Genomic DNA, 22,536 nt, shown 5'->3' on the forward strand with positions numbered 1-22,536 from the left:
GAAGGCAATAAAAAAAGAAAAGAAGGAAAGAAAAAGATTACACTAAATTTTCCCTGGCCCATTTAAGTGACTTTGACATACAGAAAAATCAAATTTCACACATGATAGGTCAGTGGTAGAGCACTTGCCTAACATGGGTGAGGCACTGGGTTTGATCCTCAGAACCTCATACAAAATAAACAAATAAAATAAAGTTTTGAAAAATATATTTTAAAAAAATAACTACTGTGTAGAGATAAATATATATGTGCTAAAAACTGAATAACCACAAAATCTTGCAAAACACATTTTAAAGTGTTTTCTGACCAAAGGTCTAGCAATTAAAAATAGATTTGAAATTGTCTCCCACTAATCAAGGCAATTAAATCTTTGCTTTTTAATGAACTCTGGGCTTTTGTATTCACAGTCCTGATGAAACTTGCCTCACCCCATTGCTGAACTTGCCTGGCCACTGTGGGACCTGCTCTTTCTGGCTCCCTTCTCTGAGCTGTTCTCCCAAGCAGCTTGGGAAACAGCAGTGATTCTCAGCCAGGGGTGATTTTGCAGACCTAAAGGAGATTTGGCAAAGCCTAGAGATGTTTTGGGTTGTCATGATTGGACGGTGGAGGGAAGTACAGAACTATGCTTTTGGATGCTGCTTAGTAAATAGACTCCAATGTACAGGATAGTTTCCTGAAACAAAGAATTATCCAGCCTAAAATGTCTACAGTGCAGAAAAGCTGGGGATAGGCAACAGATTTCTTTGACTAGTCCCAGCCAAGAGTATCTCTTACATTTACACCAACACAGAGCACAGTCACATATACAACCTCATAAGATAATTGGAAACAAAATCAAGGTTTCACCATAAAACACTGACGGTTGACATATATGGCTCACACCCTGATATTTTCTATGATGATGAAACTTTAAAACACTATCTGAAAAACCATGGTATTGATTTTACAACCCACAAAGAAGTCATGATCCAAAGTTTGCAAAATGCTGATCTAGAGAAGTTCCAAGGTTTGGGGGACCAATAAAAGTGTACTTGACGAATAAAAGTATATATATACTTTTATATACTTTTTTTTTTGGTATTAGGGTTTTGGCAATTGAACCCAGATGTACTTTACCACTGAGCCACATCCTTAGCCCTTTTTTATTTTGAGACAGACTCTCACTAAGTTGCCGAGGCTGGCCTCAAACTTGCCATCCTCTTGCTTTAGCCTCTCAGGTCACTGGGATAACAGTTATGGGCCAGCATACCTGGCATAAAAGTGTATTTGAATGCCAGGTTTACTATATCAGTAACCTGTATAGATATAAATATCTTCTTTTGCAAACTTAGAATAATAAAAATCTATATCAAATAATTTTATGAGGACTAAATGAAGATAAAAATGAGAAATTGCCTGTTACATGGTAGATACAAAATGTGTTCCCCATGATATAAATACTCCTTTCTTGGATTGTAAAATAAAGTTCAGTAGTGGAAAAACGGAATTTCAGTATAAAAAAGAAATAAGCACCTTTTCCTGTGGGGAGAATTTAGGTTTGGGCTGTAGTCAGGGAAGACTGAACCTCATTTTAATGCTTTTGAATAAATGCAGCACAGGAGCCAAAGAGCTGGAGAGTAACTTTGCTCCTGTCCCCTTCTTCCTGCCAGACACTATGTCCTGTGTCCTGTGGTTTTGAGGCCTCCTTCCGGGCTGCCAGGTCCTTCAGGTGTAGGATCCAACCTGCTCTGTTCACATCTTCAAAATGAGGGCAAATAGCAATATGAGAGTGGCTTGGTGCAATTTCAGGAGTGGTCACTCCTGGGTGAGAATTTGGACCAAGAAAGATCTTCCTGGGACTCCAGCAACCCTTCCATGTAGAAGGCAGATTTTTTTTTGTATTGTTGGATTATTAGCCATAAATTAAAGTACCTCTTTTTTCTGTGTACTCACTCGTTCATTCATTCATATTTAGTGAAACAAGAGAGACTGCTAATATGGCGGGGAAGCCTGTGCTTCATTACTTCAATAGCCGGGGCAGAATGGAGTGCGTTCGGTGGCTCTTGGCAGCAGCTGGAGTGGAGGTAGGTTCTAAGTTAGGTTATCTTATGTTGGATCTAAAATTGACTATATCAACATACTTTTCTAAGCTAGGAGAGTTCCATACTAGATAACCTGTGAATGGTTTGCCTTAAATAAAAAAGTCCCGTTATTATGAAAGAAATTGACTGACCAAAGGGAAATGACAAAAATCTGCCTGGCAAAGGGCCACATGAACAATTAAAGTATATTCTGTAAACGTATTTTAATTATATAGAATAATGTAAATAATGTACTCTGATTGTATTAAAAGATATTTTTAAAAGAAATCAGAGACATCAAATAATCACAGTATGTGAAATTCATTTGTATTTAAATGAACTTTAAAATATAGTTTGTGACAGAAGCAATTAGAAACTGGAATATTGAATAGGTATCAAGTGAAATTTTAAAATTGTTAATTTTTAGTGAGTTTTTTGTGTGATTTTAGGTATGATATTGTTATTTTTTTAAATAGTTCTTAGTTTTAGAGACACCCTGAAGTATTTAGGATGAGATCACATGATACCTCAGACTTATTTCACATGACCAAAGTGAGAGAGAGGATGGACACAGGGAGGAAATAAGATCAGCGTGAGTTGGTAATTACTGGAACTGGTGACTGATATGAGGAAGATGCTTGTGTTTTATGTGTATTTTTATATGTACCAAAACTCACACAATATAAAGGTAAAATGTGTAAAACTAAAAGTAATTAAATTAAAAATAAAAACACAGATGAGAGGTGGGAGGGAGTAGAGAGTAACAACCAGCCTTTAATGTGGAACACATCTGTTTAGTAATTATTTTGTTGAGCACCCATGAAATGTCAGGTTCTGTGCTGGGTCCTGAGGACACATGGTGAACAGGCAGACAGAGTTCCTGTCGTCAGGCAGCCTGTATATATGTGAGGATGCAGACAAATTGGGACTTAAATGAAGAGTGGGAACAAGCATTTTACCTGGTTAAAAGGCCATTGCTGGAATGGAACCACCATTTGAACCAGTTATCCCATTCCTCAGCATATATACCTAAAGGACTTTAAAAAAGCATACTATAGTGATACAACCACATCAATGTTTATAGCAGCTCAATTCACAGTGGCTAAGCTATGGAACCAACCTAGATAACCTTCAACAGATGAATGGATAAAGAAATTGTGGTATACATACACAATGGAATATTATCAGCCATAAAGAAAAATGAAATTATGGCATTTGCCGGTAAATGGATAGAACTAGAGACTATCATGCTATGTGAAATAAGCTAGTCCCCCCAAACCAAAGGCCAATGTTCTCTCTGATATGTGGATCTAACACACAATAAAGTGGGAGGAGGGAAGAATAGAAGTTCACTGGATTAGACAAAGGGGAATGAAGGGAAAGGAGGGGAATAGGGATAGGAAAGACAGTATAATGAGTCAGGCATAACTTTCCTATGTTCATATATGAATACATGACCAGTGTCAACTGCACATCAAGTTCAACCACAAGAATGGGAAGTCGTACTCTGTATATATAATATGTCAAATACACTCTACTGTCCTGTATATCTAAAAATAACAAATAAAAAAAGAAAGAAAGAAAAAAGGCCATTCCTTCTAACTTTTGAATAGGAAAAACTGGTAAGGCTCTGTGTTGAGTGCTTCCCCCTAGTGGCATCACTAGGAAAAACAATTTTTAGTCGGATCAGAAGGACCCAGCAAATGCAGAAGGGGTTTCATAGGAAGGAAGCGAACACTCTCAGGGAGAGATTTTGTTCTGTGAGTGGGAGCAGAAGAGGATGGTTAAAGGGTGTGGTCACGTTCTGTGAAGGGAATTTTTAATGTGCTCCCTTGCCCTCATATGGGATTACACTTTCTCAATTCCTTCATAAATGCCTGAGACTTTTTAGCTTTATCCTTTCTGAATTTCATAAAGAAGCAAGTGCACAAAACCTCAAAATACTGTAGTGCTATTCCAGGCATATATATATATATATATATATATATATATATAGATAGATAGATAGATAGATAGATATAGATATAGATATTCAGTACCATATCTATCTCTCTATATGGTACTGGGGATTGAATTTGGTGGTGTTTTAGCACTGGGCTACATTTCTATCCCTTTTTAAAAATCATGCCCTTTACTTGGTAGAGCTAATCTGAAGTTCCAAGTGGTCCTGATCAGACTCTTCCGTGTGTACTGCCAAACTCAAGAAATTTTAACCTCTCCATGTTAATTACTGAACAGGGACTAATTAAGTTTTAAAGGCTATGAGGTTATGCAGTGAACAATAAGAACTTCTTGACTTTTTCTGTTTCCAGTTTGAAGAGAAGCTTATAGAATCTCCAGAAGATTTGGATAAGTTAAAAAATGGTAAGACCATCTGAATGTTCTTAATGAAGGTATCCAGCAAAAGGTTGAAATACCAGGCAATGATATGGTGTATGGTGGGGTGGTAGCTAGGGATGGTAGAGAGGTAGAGTCGGGGTAAAATGTAAGGGTGGGACTCCTTGAAAAGATCTGGCAACTCTCACAGGGTTAAAAAGGGCTGAACCTCTCTGAGAATTGCTAAGAAATCATTCCCGGGCCTTGTGAGTACCCTCTCCTTGCATTCTCATCCTTTCTACACCAGAATGAGCAGTCGTCAGCTCAGGATCCTACTGAGTCCTCTCATCCAAGCACACACAGGGATATGCATTAGATGGTAGGAGGGGAAATAGGTGGGGCATTTACCTTAAGTTTTTTAATTTATGACTTGTCACAATATCCCAGCAAAACTGAAGACTTGGAAGAGCCTAGAAAGGAACCTCAGCATAAAAAACTCTCAGAGCCTATCTTAAATGTCAAGAACACCGTGAGACTTAATTTGGAAGCTTCCCACTTAAAATGACATCTGGCTGGCAGCCCTGCCACAGCCCCTCCTAACTTTCCTAAAATATCCATGAAAATGTATTAAACACACAGACAGACAGATAGACAGACACACACACACACACACACACACACACACACACAAAGGCACTTAGTATGTATTTAGATGGGAATAAAAGACAAATAAAATAAGCTAAAAAGTAAAAGGATAGGTGAGGAAAAAGGACTATAGGAAGCTAAAAATAAAATGCTATTTTACTTGAAAAGTTACCAGACAATATTTTTTTTTTCCATTTGTATCTTCAGTCATTTCAAGGAACATTTTCTCATCATAAATGAATGGGACCCACAGACATTTCATTCTCTTTTTCCTTTTCTCCTTCCACAAGATGGGAGTTTGATGTTCCAGCAGGTGCCCATGGTGGAGATCGATGGGATGAAGCTGGTGCAGACCAGAGCCATTCTCAACTACATTGCCACCAAACACAACCTCTACGGGAAGGACATGAAGGAGAGAGTCCTGTATGGCGTATTTTCTGTTCTCACAACAAGAGATAACAAGGGAAAGATTTAGGTTCTTTCTCGGGTGAACAGGACCATGACAGCCGGATCATGACTGGCATTAGGCTGGGTGGGCAAATACAATATGGCAGAGTCCTATGGATATGAGGGAAGAGGAATCTTGGAGTAGGTTCAATGAGTGTCGTTATAGCAGAGGATGATGTTCTCAGACTCAGCACAGGGACAGAGTTTTAAACACTGATAAGCCATGAAGTCATGAGGATAGTAGAATCATGATTCTAGGTGCTCAGTCTAAAGGTTAGACTCCAGCTAACAGCATAGAACAAAGACTATCATGTTTGATGGTGCCAAGGAGGAGTCCTGGGGAGGGAAGGATCCAAAGGACTGATTCCTAATTTCCAGAAATTATAATAACGATGATCAGGAACCTAAATTACCAGCTTATGCTATGGATGGGTCAGCTCCGTGGAAAGTGAGTAGAGGCTGGTGCCTAAGATAACAGAATTTCCTCAAGTGTTTCACGAAGTACTAATGCAGCTAGGCTGATTCTGCACCCTCAAACCTGGGATGGGATTTTCCTCTCTGTTGGGATATAGCTACTTGATTAAAAACAAAATTCTATATGAAACTGTGGGGGTTCTCCAAAGAATTACAGAATTATCAATGACCCAGCCATTCTAGTATGAGGTATATATCCATAAGAAATGGAAATACATTTTTACTAATATTCATATAGAAATGTTCTTGGCAGCATTATTCATAAATTTTAAAAAGTGATAACATCTCAAATATCTAACAAAGGATGAATGGAGGAATAAAATGTGCTATAGCTATACAATGGAATAGTATTTGACCATGAGAAGAGATGAATTCCTGTTGCATCTACAACATGGGTAAACTCTGAAAACATTATGTAAAAGAAACCACACCCAAAAGAGGCCTTATATTCTATGATTCATTTATATAAAATATTCACATTAAAATCCATAGAGGCAGAAAATAGATTGGCAGTTGCCTGGGGCTATAAGGATTCGGGGAGGAGACTCACTACCAAAGCACATGATTGGGAGGAGGGGGAGTTGGAGTGATTGAAATGTTCTGCAATTAGAGATTGTTAATGTTTCCAGAATTCTATGAATGTACTAAAACCTGCTGAACACTATGCTTTAAAGGGGCAATGATTATAGTGTGTGATAAAAAAGCTGTTACTTCAAAAGAATTGTAGAAAGTCCAGCTTGAAATAGCAGAAATAAAGGTCTCCTAGGATATGCATTAGTTGTAACTGAATAAAATATTGCACCAAATAAAGGGATATTTTAGGTGAAGTCCTGGGGAATGGAAAGAGGCCCAGGTTGGGGAAACAGCATGTGGAGAAAATTGTGGAAAAGTGTTTCATGAGAAATAAATGGGAGAACTTCTAACCTTGAACAGGAAAATGAGCTTGGGCTATGTCACAAGATGAGACAGGAGTAGGAGAGTATTTGAGAGGCTTACTCAAAGGTGGGACATTAGCCATTTTTTCATGGAACAAACCACAACAGATAAAGTAAACCCTATGTGTATTATCTGCAGTTAAATGTAGGATTCCACTATGTTGTCTCTGATTAGTGACCCTGGTCAAGCCACTGATGCTTTGATGAATAAAACAAAAAATTTAGATATATTGGTACCCCAATAGATTGTTCTAAGAAATAAATGTTGACACATAGTAAAATCATAACATAATGACTAGCACATAAAAAGCACCCACTAGACAGGAATTATTTGGCAACAGCCTGAAGCTCTACGCTCTGAAGTTTTTAAACATTAACATCTAAAGCAAGAAACATTGACTGTTGGAAACATTAACTGTTTTTGTCTTTCAGGATTGATATGTATACAGAGGGTATAGCAGATTTGAATGAAATGATCATGCTTCTGCCACTATGTCCTGCCGATCAAAAAGATGCCAAGATAGCCTTGATCAAAGACAGAACAAAAAATCGTTACCTCCCTGTCTTTGAAAAAGTGAGTGAGTCTGATCAGTTTGGGGCACTGGGTTCAGTGGACAAGAGAAAACAGAACTGGGCATTTATAGACCCTGATTTTCACTTCCAGAGAGGCTTCTTGAACACCAGAGCAATACCCTGACTTGCAAGGCATTTTATGAAAAATGGATTGTGAAGATGCCTTGTGTAGTTATACCAAAGTTATTATTTTTCAGCAAAAGTTTAATTTATCAGGCCCCAATCTAGAATTCAATATTTGATGGAATGTCATGGTCGCAGCAATTGGGCTGTAGAAGACTCTGAACCACAGTAGAGGTTGACTAGATGCTGCAGAACACTTGGGGCTTTAATTTCAGAGCAACCTGGTGAAAACGATGCATTGCAGAATACTCTGGCACCCCGTGTGAATAGGAGACATGATACTGGCTCATCAGAGGAATTTGGGAGAGTTTCAAGGATGGATGAGAAGTCTCTAAACAAGGATAGTGACAGAAGATGGACAGGAGGAGACAGAAGAAGAGATGGTATAAAAAAATAATTTTATAGGATTTGGGGACCTGACTTTCAGACTTGAGGGGAAAGCCATGCAAAGTAAGGAAATGAAGGTCCATCATTACATAGTGCCTAGCTGGATTAAGATTTCCCTCTGAAGGTAAATTGAGGACATTTCAAGGACAAAACTAGTGTAACGGATGCTTGGTAATAAGAACAAAAAATGATTACAAATGATATAGCTATCAAACAAATGAATCGTAGAACTAGCATTTACACACACACACACACACACACACACAGACATAGTCTGGAGCGCATTTATCAAAACGTTTAACAGTGGTTCATATTTAAGTGGTGATGGCAAATGTGTGTTTCCTTTTTATACTTTTTGATTTTCACATTGATAGAATGTTTAAATAAATACCACATATTTCTGATACATTTTATTATGCCAATTTCATACATCCAGAAAAGTTGAAATCAGTGTCTAATGAATGCATAGTTCCACCTAGATAGCAGAATTAACATCCTATGATGTTGACTTCATCATATGTGTCCATCTCCCTACAACCCTCTCCATCGGTTAAACGTATTATTTTTCATGCATCACAAAGGAATTCGCAGATATCAGCACAGTTCATCCCTAGGGAATTCCTCATGTAGATTATGTATGTTAGGAGTTAGAGCTGATTTTGCAAAGGAGGTGATGAATTCAAGTTCACCCAGGTTTACTTCAGATCCCAGAGAGATAACAAAAAAATGATGAGAGCAGACAAGAGGAAAAACACAAACTCTAAGATTATCTTTCCCTGGGGAAAGGGTGCTTCCATGAAGGTGGAGCCAATACCATAGGACATGGGAGAGAGAGAGTAGGCTGCATCCTTTTAGAGTGTGGAGCAGATAGAAACATGTTAAGCCCATGGCATGTGTGGAAGATCCAGGCAGGGGAGAGGACACTCTCAGATCTCAGGGCTTCACCCTGTGGGGTGTGAGGCAGACAGGAACATGGTCAGCCCTTGGCGCATGCAGAAGATGCAGGTACTATTGGGAGGTATGAATGACACAGGAATGTGGGGATGAGAATGAAGGTTCCCCTGGGCTTTAACAGAGGAGGGAACAGAGCCCCACTTTGCACTGTCTCTCATGAGTCAGGGGGCCTGAAGAAAGGTCTACAGCTCCACACCTGTCCAGGAGGTAGGAGGGGTTGAGTTGGGCTGAGGAAGTTTGGGACAACTCGAGGTACCAGCTGGCTGTGCCTGTATTCTCAATCTCACTCCTTGTATTCTGCAGGTATTGAAGAGCCATGGACAAGACTACCTTGTTGGCAACAAGCTGAGCAGGGCTGACATTCACCTCACTGAACTGCTCTACTATGTGGAAGAGGTGGACTCCAGCCTTCTGGCCAACTTCCCTCTGCTGAAGGTGATCTACCTCAAGTCCTCAGAGAGGCAGCCCTACATCTCCTTCCATGAATCTCATTATTTGAACCCTTGAGTTGGTGAGGTTCCAACCTCCAGCCTTCTCAAGGCCTTCAACCCCTCCCCTTGGCCTCCAGAGTGAACTTCTAAACCCTGGGATTTGAAGCATGAAAAACATCTTGTTAGTTAGGTTTGGTGGTACCTACTTTTAATCCCAGCTACTCAGGAGACTGAAGCAGTTCTAGGCCAGCCTGTGCAACTTATGGAGATCCTGTCTCAAAATAAAAATAAAACAGATGGGGGTGTAGCTTAGTGGTAGAGTGTCCTTGAGTTCAATCTCCAGTGCCTCAAAGGAAAAAAAAAAAGAGAGAGAATTTTGATATATATCTCAGGAAATCTGAGAGGTGAATGCTACTCAAGAAAAATATTTTGCCTTTTATTGTGAGAACTTAGGGCCCAATGCACTCGCTCCCTCCCTCTCCCCCTGTCCCACTCTGTCTCTCTCTCTCTCTGGTCTCCTGTTCCTTGTGGGCTCTGTTCCTGATTCTTCTGGGATTCCTTTATCCCAGGTGTGCCCTTGTCTTTGCATAGTGAGTCCATCTGAGCAGGTGTCTTTCACAGATCTCCTGCCTTTGGTTCTGACTCTTAGACACTGTGTTTCTCACGCCACAGTTTCCCACCTCATCTAGTTTCCCATTTCTTAACAATCCTAACTTTTGTCTCTCAGTGTGAAAATTGGTTGACACTTGCCCCAGGTTAAACTTTAATATTTTCTCTTCACTTCCAACTCAATTTCCCCATGTCTTAATTTTTTTGGATACTTGTCTCTGTTGATATCTGAGCGACATGTTGCTCTTCTTTGAGAAAGAAAAATGAATCTATAGGATTCAGGTCTAAGAGGGCAGTGGAGACTGTAAACTGAATAAAGTCTTAAAACATACCTTTCAAAAATATGCCATTGAGATGTTTCCTCCCTCTAATCTTCTTTATTATTAGATATCTGTTTCTAATGTTGCTGATGGAGGGACTTGGTTTGTCTTTGTCTAGAAGAGGTGCAGATTTAGACTTTGGACCCCTCCCTAAGACTAAGATTTTTGTGTTGCAGGCCCTGAAAACCAGAATCAGTAACCTGCCCAGTGTGAAGAAATTCCTGCAGCCTGGCAGCCAGAGGAAGCCTCCCACTGATGAGAAAAAGTTAGAAGAAGCGAGGAAGATTTTCAAATTTTAAGAAAGCTGGCATTGACCAAGACCAGCATACAAAATTTCTAAAGTTTTGCAATAATGAAGTGCTTCACCTAAATGTTGATCTTGGCTTCTATTAAGAATATAATGATGTTTTCAAATTAGGTATGATAATCAAATAATAAAACTCCTTGGAGAAGACTTAATTTAAACTTATTCCCTTCATCAGGATCTAATATGAAATCAGATTTCTAATCTTCTTCTAACATGTCTCTTTCTTGGAATTAAAATCCTAATAAAAAAACAAAAATATAAAAAACCCACAAAGGTTGAATGTTTTCTGTAATATGCAGATGCTAATTCACAATGGGGGGGGCACTAGAGAAGAAGAGAGTTACCTTAGATTAGGTAGAGGGCAGTGAAGCAGGGGAGAGAAGGGGACGTGGGGATAGGAAGGATAGTAGAACGAAACATTCATTATTACTTTATGTGACTGTATGACCACTGTGATTCTACAACATGTACACTCAGAAAAATAAGAAATCATATCCCATCTATGTATGACATATCAAAGTGCATAAACACATTCTATTATCATGTATAACTAATTAAAACAAATAAAAATTAAATAAAAATTAAACAAAAAAAAAAAAAACAAGAAAAAGTACAACTCAAAACAATTTGGAAACCAAAAAAAAAAAAATAGAGATTTTGTGGATTGTTTTACTTTTCCAAGAATTGTTCTATAACATCTGTCAGACAGTTTATTAAAGACAGTCTATTAAAGAGTCCGGTTTAGAAATATACATTTGAAATTCTCAAGTATGAATAGGAAAATGGTTATCATTTGGGGTAATCGTATAACAAAATTTTCTTCTTGTCTTGGAGACCTATTTTATTTCTAATTAAAAAAAAAAGTTTAGTTTTTAGTTAGCTATTTGCCTCAAATTCACCTTTAACTGGGTGTACTCTATTTGACTCGGCCATGTGATATGAAAAGTTTTCCAGCAGGCCATCTGCTTGCTGTATGCAGGCGTCCTTACCTGCTGGGTTAATAGAGGTTTTTCATCTGTCATAGACCTTCATCTAGTTCATGGTCATCCCACAGGAAGTTTCTTCAAAAGGGCAGTTCCCAATGCCTTGCACAGAGACATTCTGAGCACATGACCAGTGCCAGAGGGAGCTGAGAAGTTCATGCTAAAGTTGTTCTCTCTGTAGGAGTAGTGACAACATTGCTGTGGATTGGAATTTGTCAAGATCACAGATTTGAAATCTCTAATGGACCAGTGAAAGTGACATTCATCTGCGTAGTTCCAGGAATTCAATTACTTCTCAAACCTCTACCTCCTTTTGAGAAAGAAGCCACCCAGTCCTACCAGACACAATCCAACCACTACCTGATATGGCACACAATAGTTCTAGAACTTGCAGGTGAATCAAAATCTGTAAAAACATTTGGATTTATACAGAAGAATGACCTGGATTTATGACTTCACAAAATTAAGCACAGTAATTATCTCCTTGTGAACTCTTGTAGTCTCAGGTTAAGGAGTATTTGTTAATCTCTGCCCTTTGCCAAGTTCAACATATGCCTGTTCTTTCCAAGTTTCTCTTCCTTGGTCTTATGTACCCTCAGTAGGGCAGGCTCACTTCTTTATTAGTTCTGTTTAATCTGTAGAAAATTGTTTCTGATAATCTAGACTGACTGATGCCATGTCACAGTTCTATTATTTAATGCCTCTGTAGCACTCCTTTACATGAAGAACCATCAAAGGGAGAAACTATAGACACCTGTGCACTCTGTTGAGAGCCACAGCTGAGTTGGGATGGCGCCTAGCATTTTGCCAGTACTTTTGAGTTCTCGTGGAATTCCCGTTGAGTTCCCGATGAGCTCTCAAGGGGATTCCTGGAGAGTTCGCGTTGGTTGGTGAAGTTCCGGTGGAGGGAGTTCCAGTTGGTGTGTGGTGTGTTCCTGGAGGAGCTGTGTGGGTGGCATTCCGGAGAGTTCCTGGGGAGTGTGCTGGTGAAGTTTGGAAATAAAGTTTGTTCCTGCTTGAGTGGCTCGTGATTTGTGCCCAGCCAGACTGCGGCAGCACTCAAACATTTCTATAAATATCTTGCACCCCTATTGAAGCATTCAAAGTGATACTGTAATACAACCATGTGAAAATGCTTGCTAAAATGCCATGGCAACTCTCTGCTCTCTGAGCCATCACAATTTATTGAAGACACAAATACACATATAAGTATGTATTCAAATTTAGTATTTATTTTAATAAGAATGAAGTAGTCTGAATGTCAGGAGAGGTAAATTCTAGTTCATTCTTTGCCACTCATTAGGTAGGTGACAAGTCACATTTTCTCTCTGGTATTCAATCATTTATGACAAACCTAGAAAATGACTAAAGCAGGGATTCTTGGCTTTGGCACAACTACCCTTATGGATCGGGTAATTCTTGGGGGTCTGTTTATTGCAGTATATTTAGACTCAGACTAAACCTCTACTCAATTGATGCTGTAACTTCCTGATCCTCAAATGCTGATAACCCAAACTGTCTCCGGACACACTGCTGCATGCCATCTAGGATAGAGGCCAAAATCAACCTTGGTCAAGACTCACTGGACTTCTCAGGCACTAAAACTCAGAAAGCTATATAATCACTGGAGCACATGTGCAATTTTTAAAAAAACCTCTAAAATCACTCAGATAGAATGTATAACATCATTGTAAATTAGAATATAAGTGTCATCAGTGCACTGGAATAAGTGCTGATATTGGTGGAGTGTTGAGAGCCACAGCTGAAGGGGCCCCAGCAAACTTCCAGCTGCCAGCAAACTTCCAGCTGCCAGCTGATGATTGGCTCACAGCGGCCCCAGCAACTTCTAGCTGCCAACTGATTGGCTCCTCTGCGGTGATGCTCATTGGGCTGTTTCCCCGCCCTTTCAGACCACGGAGCTGCTCATTGGGGGACTTTTTTTGGCTCTGCCCACACAACCCGGCCAATCAGCCTCAAGAGCAGGAGGAGTGGGGGAGGTTGAGAGGCTTGTGGGAAGCCTGTGGTGGCAGTTGGGCTCTGAAGGTTTTTCCTGAGGAGCTGTGTGGTTTGGTGTGTGGTTCTAAAAATAAAGTTTGTTTCTTTTGACAAGTGGCTCCTGAATTGTGCCCAGCCAGACTGCAGCAGTGGAGAAAGTTATAAGAGACCAACAGTTTCAGTGAGATCCTCTTTTCTGTATCCAGATTTTGGAACTGTCAAAATCACATTGTAAGTTGGTACTGAGAGTGAGATTTTCTCAAAGATAAGATGAAATCCTAATTTGAAGGGGAAGTGGATAGACATTTGAGGGGTATAGTATCCACTGCACCTGAAAATTGAGAGGCTATCTTAGCAGGTAGGACTCACGTGGGCAGAAGGGGAAGGGTCCTTGGTTCTCTTATCCTGGCAGCCTTGCTCAGGCTCTGACTAGCTTGGTTAGGATTTCCAATCATGACCCTTGGTTGGAAATCCTAGGAACCCATAAAGAGAAATCACTGCAGGGTCCATTTTACTATGCCAGGTGTCCACCAACCTGTGGTAATGATTAGTTTTAAGCCCCTTTTAGGTCACCAAATTAGGCTAGTGTCCCTATTAGCCTTCATTATTGGTTGACATGTGGAAACTACTCAATGAGTGTTAGGAAGCTTAATGAAACTCTTTTTTAAAAAAGAAAAATCATAAATAAGGAATTATAAAAGGACCAGCAAAAAGTCTGTTTCCAGTTAAGGAACAATGGAGACAAGTGATCACTTTCATTGAGCATTCAAGGAGACCATCCCTAGAGTTAAGACTAACTAGAGAGAGAAAAAGTGGGTCTCCCAACACAAGGATGGAAACCATGCAACAGGACCTGGAGCAGGAAAGGTTCAGAGCACCTCAAGTAGGGGTCAGCAGCAATGGAGATCTTGACTGAGGATGAAGGCCCACTGAGAGCACAGTATAAGCGTTGGGAACCAGAAATCTGGTGCAGTCCTGGTACCAAGCCAAGCTGTGTTTGTGATGTACCAGGCCTCCCTGCACCTTCACTGATAATTTTCTCTAAAAGTTTGACTGATTAGTGACTATCATTGACCTCTCTGCACAGGAGATTAAAATAATAATAATAATAATGGAGTCCTTATTTGGCCTATTGGAGAAAAGTTCAAATACATATCTCATAAAGATATGTATCAAAGCTAGATTACAAATGGATTTATAGATAGAAAGATGGACAGAGAGATATATGGAAGAGGGAGGCACTCATGTGTTACCCAACATGTGTAACTTCTCACCCACACTCAGACCTTCAGACAGGAGGAAATTCCCATTTATTGAAACACTTTTAGGAATTTTATGTCCATTATCTCATTTAACATTTTCTCAACAGTCCTTCAAAGAAAGTATCTATTTCTCTTTATTTTCAGAAGAGGGTTTGAGCTCAGAATTTGCAAAACCTTCCCAAATTTGCATTTCTCCCAAAGGAAGGAGTTGGAATTTATGAAAAGTTATCTATGCTAAGGCCAAGGCCAACATCATTCTAAATGGAGAAAAATTGAAAGCATTCCTCTAAAAACTGGAACAAGACAGGGATGCCCTCTTTCAAAATTTCTATTTAACATAGTTCTTAAAACTCTAGCCAGAGCAATTAGACAGACAAAAGAAATTAAAAGGATATGAATAGGAAAAGAATAACTCAAACTATCACTATTTGCTGACAACATGATTCTATACCTAGAAGACTCAAAAATTCCACCAGAAAACTTCTAGAACTAACAAATGAATTCAGCAAAGGAGCAAGATATAAAATCAACACCCATAAATTAAAGGCATTTCTGTTCATCAGTGACAAATCCTCTGAAAGAGAAATTAGGAAAACCACACCATTTACAGTAGCCTCAAAACAATAAAATACTTGGGAATCAACTTAATGAAAGAGGTAAAAGACCTCTGCAATGAAAACTACAGAACACTAAAGAAAGAAATTAAAGAAGACCTTAGAAGATGGAAAGATCTACCTTGTTCTTGGATAGACAGAATTAATATTGTCAAAATGACCATACTACCAAAAGCACAATACAGATTTAATGCGATTCCAATCAAAATCCCAATGACATTCTTCATAGGAATAGAAAAATCAATCATGAAATTCATCTGGAAAAATAAGTCTTCTTTTTCTCTCCTAATGAAACAGGCTCAGACTCATAACTGCTTTAGTTTACATTGGAATTTTTATGGATTAAATTCCTTTCAAGACCAGCCCATTTTCTTATAGAGGTAAACACACAGACACACACACACACACAAATCTCCATGTATTTTTTTCTAGTGATAAATTCACTCATTTTTTTATTGTCAATGTAAAGTCAGAGTCACTTTTATTAATTTTTTTTCTTCCTCTGAAAACATAAAAACCTGGGAGAGAAAGGAACTCATGAACTTGATGTTTCCTATCTCCTTCCCTTCCCACCTTTAGTTGGTTACAGGATTCTGGGAAAATATAAAACACATCCTCAGAAAGAAGCATAGAGGGAGGGAGGGTTCCACACTGGAGTGGAGAAGCCCTCACCTGGAAACAGGAGTTCAAACAACCGAACACTCACAGTGTGTGAGCAGGAGAGTGGTCAACCCTCCTCACCTTCAGTGTGCTCCTCTGCAGTATGACACCAGAAGCTGTTCCCAGGTGGTTGCAGAGGGGACATTCACAACTAGGCATTGACCATGAGTGAGGAACCTGTGTGGGACTCCAGCAAGTCATCCAGTCTCTCTTGGTCCCACTTTGTCCACCCAGCAAGGCTTCATGGGGACCTTTGTCCCAGGCTTGGCATGGCCTTTGGATGCCTCCACATTCAGCCGCTGGAGAAAGTCACTTACAGGAAAGGTAAAACTCACTTCCCTGTGTAACAGGATCCTTAGTCAACAGCTGAGGGAGCCCAGTGTGAGGATTAGAATCACGTGACACTCATCCTGAGCAACTGAACACACCTGCATCAGGTGTGAGCTTCATGCTCCCTTCCCTCCTGCTGAACAAGCCTTCTCTACTTCCCTCATAAGAAAGTACAATGGTCTTTCTTACAGACTGAGAGTTGGTTCAGTATGTTTCTAAAGAATATCCAAAAATTCAACTTTTAAATTAACTTTAAATTAAAAATCTTAAATTTGTTAGTTTTTTTTGAGTTCCACATTAAAATGTGTTTATTTAAAATTCAATCACACATACCTTTTTTTTTAAATAAAAAACTTCATTGGATCACTAGACATGTTTTTGTTCAGATCATCAAACATTTGCAAGAAAAATTTGAATGTTGTCTAAATGGTGTGCAATTTAGGGAGATAATCTAACTATGTCTCCCTGAGTCCTAGCTTTGGGGTTCTTAATTTCAATGAGTCTTGTCTTTCTGTTTGCACTTGTGATCAAAATAGTTATGTTCTTTGAGGGAGCCATTGGGTTACATTTTCTGGTTCTATGCTATTATCCACATCCCACGCCACTTGGAACAGAGCAAGATTATCATCTTTCTTTGCCTGGACCCAGAAAATGAATTTCTTTCACTTTTAAATGCCTAAATGAATGTAAACATGTGCACACACTCATATGTAGAACATATACCTACACTTTCCACACGTAATTCATTCTGATACTTTCATTCTCTTCCTTTTTAAAACTTACTTACCTTTTTATAATTCACTGAAACATGTATATTTTTTAAAATACTAACATGGAAAATAAAACCAAGACTTTTGTTTGGAATAGAAGTGAATTTGAATGATGGGGCCATCCCTTAAAGTTATTTTAGAAACCTCAGTGTATCTTTAGCTGTAAAATAATAATAAAATGCACCTTCAGCCATTATTGTAGGATAAACTGAAGATAAGTCTGTGGAATGCCCATTATGCAAGTTAGACTTTCATTGCTGTGACTAAAATACTTAGCAAGTACAACTTAGCGGAAGAAGTTTATTATAGCTCAGGGTTTTGCAGCTTTAGTTTACGGTGGGCTGACTCCATTGCTCTGGGCCCAAGATGAGGCAGAACATCATGGTAGAAGTATGTAATGGAGTAGTGTTAATCCATTTGTTGTGTTGAGAGAACAGGGTGGGACAAGGGGCCATAAGGAAGATAAATTCTTCTAGGGTATGTCTCTAGTGACCTATATTCTCTAGACATGACTCAACTGCGTACAGTTACTACTGAGTACATCTAAACTAGGATGGACTAGATCACACTTTTCAATCATTTTACCTTTGAACATTCCTGCATTACCACAGGAGATTTGGGAGATACCTCATGTACAAACCATAATAAGTTAATCCTGGCTCCTAAAATATCTTGTCCATCTCACAATGCAAAATCTATCTCCAACAATCTCTGTAGTTTTAACAGTTTCAGTATTGCCCAAAAGTTCAAGTCTAATGTTTCATCTTAGACTCTAGGCAAACTCTTGGCTGTGAGTTCTTGTGATGGTCAAGAGCAAGTCACATATATCACATAAACATTCCCATTCCCAAATGGAGAAAAGGGGGCACAGAAAGAAGAAAGAGAACCCAAACATGACAAAAACCCAGGCAGGCAAGTGGAAAACTCCACATACAGCATCTAGAACACATGGTGGTGAGATGGGTCCCCTGAAGGGCTTTAACAGCCCTACTCCGTGGACCTTGTCAGTTGCAGCCTTAATGGCCTCTCTCTTATCTTGGCTTTCTCTGAAGCCAGCAGCCTCCCTCAGTAGCCAAACCATGTTACTGACATCTCTTAATTCCTGGGGTCTTTATTCTAATTATGGCTTCACCTTCACAGTCTCACACATCACTGTCTCAGGAGCAGCCCACAGGGACTCTAACTTTGCTACATTTTGCCTGGTCTCCCAAGCCTTCCTTTGAAATCTCTGTGGAAGCCTCTATGCCTCTTAACTCCTGCATCCCAAATTCCTACTGATTTAGCACCACAAGGATAATGCCAAGGTCTTCCACCAGCCCCTGCAGATGCTGGGTTCCCCGGATCACGGCTACAACAGCTTCTGAGTGCCTGGGCAGCTGAACACAATGAAACAATTTCCTAGCCCCCCTCCTCTTGCAAGCAGGGTGCCCCCAAGATCTCTTCTCAAACAAATTTTCCTTTCCACATTCTTCAGTCTGCAATAGGTGTGGTCTTGCAAATCCCCAAGATGTCCTCAAGCCATCATTCCTATTGTCTCTGCAAATTACTTAGCATCTCCTTAGAGGCCAGAATATGATTCTACAAGTTACAGAACCATATTCCAGCTAGACTCTATTGTTAGAAGTTGAAAAGATGGCAGGATAGCTCTTATGTTCAATTTTCTGGCAATTAACCAAAACAAGGATGCTTTTAGAACAGCATAGCCTAAAAAATCCAAAAACTTTGACTAAAAATTTGGTTCTAAGTCTTACATAAGACTTATTAATAAGAATAATTCAGGAGGTCTTAAATTGTTTCATGTTATAAATGTAATTTGGATTCAAATTTCTTTTTATAAATTGAATTTGTTTTGTTATAATATTCTGCTTTAGACAAAATTTTTAGCATAAGATTATATGATCTTGGATTATGTGGGTATGTTTATGTGTGCTACCTTCAGGTACATGTTATAAGATATGTTTACATGATAAAAAGAATCCAAGAAATGCCATTTAAATAGATCTAAGAATAAGTGAACATTCATATAAATTCAAGCTGTTACATTAGCCTGAATGCCTTTAGTTCACCTAACTTTGACAAATGAGTTAATTTAAGTTTGGTAAGATAAAAGTAAAGATGTCTTTAAAGTCATTAACATGTTTTTGCCTAGGTTGCTAAATATAAAGATTATATTTATCTCTGTTAAATGTTTAAAATACAATATCTGTTGCTTTCTATGTTGATAGTACAGTAACTTTTTGGAATTCTTTACCAAAAAAAAACCCCTTAATATGTTAATTATGCTTGTCTGATGTTTTGGCTTTCTTGGGTAATTTAAAAATAACTGTTCATGGTAGGGCATAAAAACAGACACATAGATCAATGGAATAAAATAGAAAACACAGAGACAAACTCACACAGAGTAGAAGAAACACACAGACATGAACTTACATGAATTAGATGACAAACATAGTTTTCTAATTCTTGACAAAGGTGCCAAAACATAACATAGAAGAAAACACAGAGTTTATTTTATTTTTTTAACCAATGGTGCCAGGAAAACTGTAAATCCAAATGTAGAAGAATGAACTTGATCCCTATCTTTCACCTTGCAAAAGTCAACTCAAAATAGATTAAAGGCCTAGGACTTTGCAAATTCTAGAAGAAAACAAAGGGCTCTGCAGAAGTCCAACATATAGGCAGAGGTAACAACTTCCTCAATAGGATTCCTAAAACCCAAGAAATAAAACCAAGAATCAATATGTGCATGACATCCCATTAGAAACAAACAATGACAGAAAAGGAAACAAGTGAACTAAGAGAGAGCCCCCAGAATGGGAGAAAAATCCTTGCCAGCTACTCTTCTGATGGAGGATTAATACCAAGAATACATAAAGATCTCAGAAACTTACTGCCTACAGAACAACCCAATCAACAAATGGGCAAATGAACTAAACTTCTTAAAAGAAGCCATAGAAATGGCCAATAAATATGTGGAAAAAATGTTCAACATCTTTAGCAACCAGGGAAATACAAATCAAAACTACACTAAGATTTCACCTCACTCAAGTTAATCATCAATAATATAAATAATGATAAATACTATTAAGGATGTCCAGGAAAAGCAACACTTATACACTGTTGGTGAGGATGTAAATTAGTACAACTTTGGAAATCAGTGTGGAGTTTTCTCACAAGACTACAGATGGAACCACTGTGTGACCCAGTTATACCACTCCTCAGTATTTATCCCAAAGTATTAAAGTTAGCGTACTATGGTGATACGTGTACCCATACTTATAAGAGGGCAATTTACAACTAGCTAAGTTATGTAATAAGCCTAGGAGTCCATCAGTGGATAAATGGTTGAAGAATAAAATTATGTTATTTGCAGGAAAATGGATGGATTTGGAGAGCATCATGTTAAACAAAATAAGCCAGAATCAGAGAGGCAAGGGTCATATGTTTTCTCTCATATGTGGAAGCTAGAGAGGAAAAAATGGGAAAAGAGTGGGTGGGGGAAATTTCAGGAAAGTAGAAGAGAGACCAGTAGATTGAGAGGAAGTGAACTGGGGGAGGGAAAGGGGTGGTACTGGGGAGTTAAATTGACTGAGTTAGGTTACCTGTGTGTATGTGTCACAATGTACTCCACTGTTATGTGTAATTATAAAATGGGTAAATGAGATAAATATAAAGGGATAAGTGATTATAAATATAGACACAGATAAAACATTGAGTCATTTGTAAATAAATTAAAGTACAGAAACATCAATTACTAAATATAAGTTCAAGTATTCCTGGCTTCTTAAAGTCTATTAAAAAATAATATATTTGGACATATAAATATTTTTTCATAAATTGTTGATATATAACAAAACAGTTTATGATTGTGTTCTTCCTGGGTCTTCATTAAAATACAATTTTACTAAGAGTTAACATTCTAATGAACTTGTATAATTCTATATGCAAAGAATACAAAGAGGTAAGCACTAATTTGATAAAGAAGACTATACAAAACCAAATTGAAAGTATTTTATCTTAGTTTTAACAGGAGTTATTTGTCTAAACTAAAAAAATTTGTAAGAATGTTTTAAAAATGTTTTTAAAAAAGGAAAAGGGAAAAGAAAGAAAAGAACCTGCTAGTAGAAAAAAGAGATATAAAAATATATGAAGATATATTTTGGAGAATGTTTATGGATAAAAGTAATTTGTATGGTAAAATAAATTCTTGTCCTAAATTACAATGATTGGAATTTTTTAAACTGGAAAAAGAAAAGACAAAACTAGGTCAGTTTGTCCAGGTGTCCCAGCCTGAGGCTTCCTCCTGATTCCACCTGCTCCTGGTGCCTCATACAGAAGATCATTCACCAAAAATTTTGCATCCAAGGTCTAAAAGTTTATTGCCAAGATGATGAATGCTGCCTTGAGTGTAGTTGATGCTGAAAATCAGGCGGAACTGCAGGGAAAAACATGATGTAATAATCAAGAGCTGGGACTCCAACACATACTTAAAGATCTCTCTGAAAGAGCAGATGCAGTTACAGAAAAAAATTGGAAGCTAAAATCAGAACACCAAGTTCTTGGATGATATATAGGAAAACTTATGTCGGCTTCTAGTGTTTTTCAAACAAATGACACAAAAAGCAAAAAGAACGTAAAAACAAGACTGATTCTCTTTATGTTTTTATGAAATTGCTTTAAAACTTGGATAAATTTCAAAAGTTACAGTACCTTTGATTGTGGCTTCATAGAATATTTATGGCAGACCTCTGAAAAAATAAGTGTTGACAAGAGTCTTCCATGAGTTCGGGTATTATGTTAATTTATGAAAATGTGCAAATTTAGAGACTTTATAATTAGAATTACATATATTTATGAGACTTGAAGATGAATGTTTAATCAAATTTTCTTTGATGAATAGGTTTAGGAAGGTCTTTTATTATAGGTTTAGTAAAGTACACAAGAAAAAGTGACCAAATTCATGTACTGAATGCATAGCTTTATGTGCCATGTCCACCAGTCTCTGACCCTTCTCCATTTATCTCTTCCTTCCATTTCCCTTCCACTAAAAAAAAAAAAAAAAAAAAAAAAAAAAAAAAAAAAATCCCATTCGTAGATGTAATTTCAGTTAATTACTTATGAGAGTGCTCTGAACTCTAATTGTTAAAACTTAACCAAAATAAGATACTTTCTTACTTAGGCTTGTCTTATGATATTTAATAATAAGATAGGATTGCTGGTTTCTCTTTAACCAACTGAAGACAGACTGAGGCTATAAAAATGGACTCATTTTGGGAAGATTTGTTAAAAATTTCCTTTTGCACGAAATAACCCAGTTTGCATCTGAAGAGATAGGAGTTCTG

General features: G+C 38.2%; 1 protein-coding gene and 1 pseudogene across 1 annotated transcript; both read left to right on the plus strand.

The window, feature by feature from the left end:
• Positions 1-1,966: 1,966 nt before the first annotated feature.
• LOC143402535 (glutathione S-transferase A1) lies at positions 1,967-10,620 on the plus strand. The gene is made up of 6 exons (XM_076860081.2): positions 1,967-2,062; positions 4,372-4,423; positions 5,311-5,443; positions 7,309-7,450; positions 9,217-9,348; positions 10,450-10,620. Exons 1-6 carry the CDS (start codon positions 1,976-1,978, stop codon positions 10,570-10,572), a joined length of 669 nt encoding a protein of 222 aa, XP_076716196.2. The 5' UTR covers positions 1,967-1,975; the 3' UTR covers positions 10,573-10,620.
• Positions 10,621-21,540: 10,920 nt separating this feature from the next.
• Positions 21,541-21,863, plus strand: LOC143641837 (short coiled-coil protein B pseudogene; annotated as a pseudogene).
• The last annotated feature ends 673 nt before the right edge of the window (positions 21,864-22,536 follow it).

The sequence above is a fragment of the Callospermophilus lateralis genome, chromosome 6 (genome assembly GCF_048772815.1).
Source record: "Callospermophilus lateralis isolate mCalLat2 chromosome 6, mCalLat2.hap1, whole genome shotgun sequence".
Lineage (NCBI taxonomy): Eukaryota > Metazoa > Chordata > Mammalia > Rodentia > Sciuridae > Callospermophilus > Callospermophilus lateralis.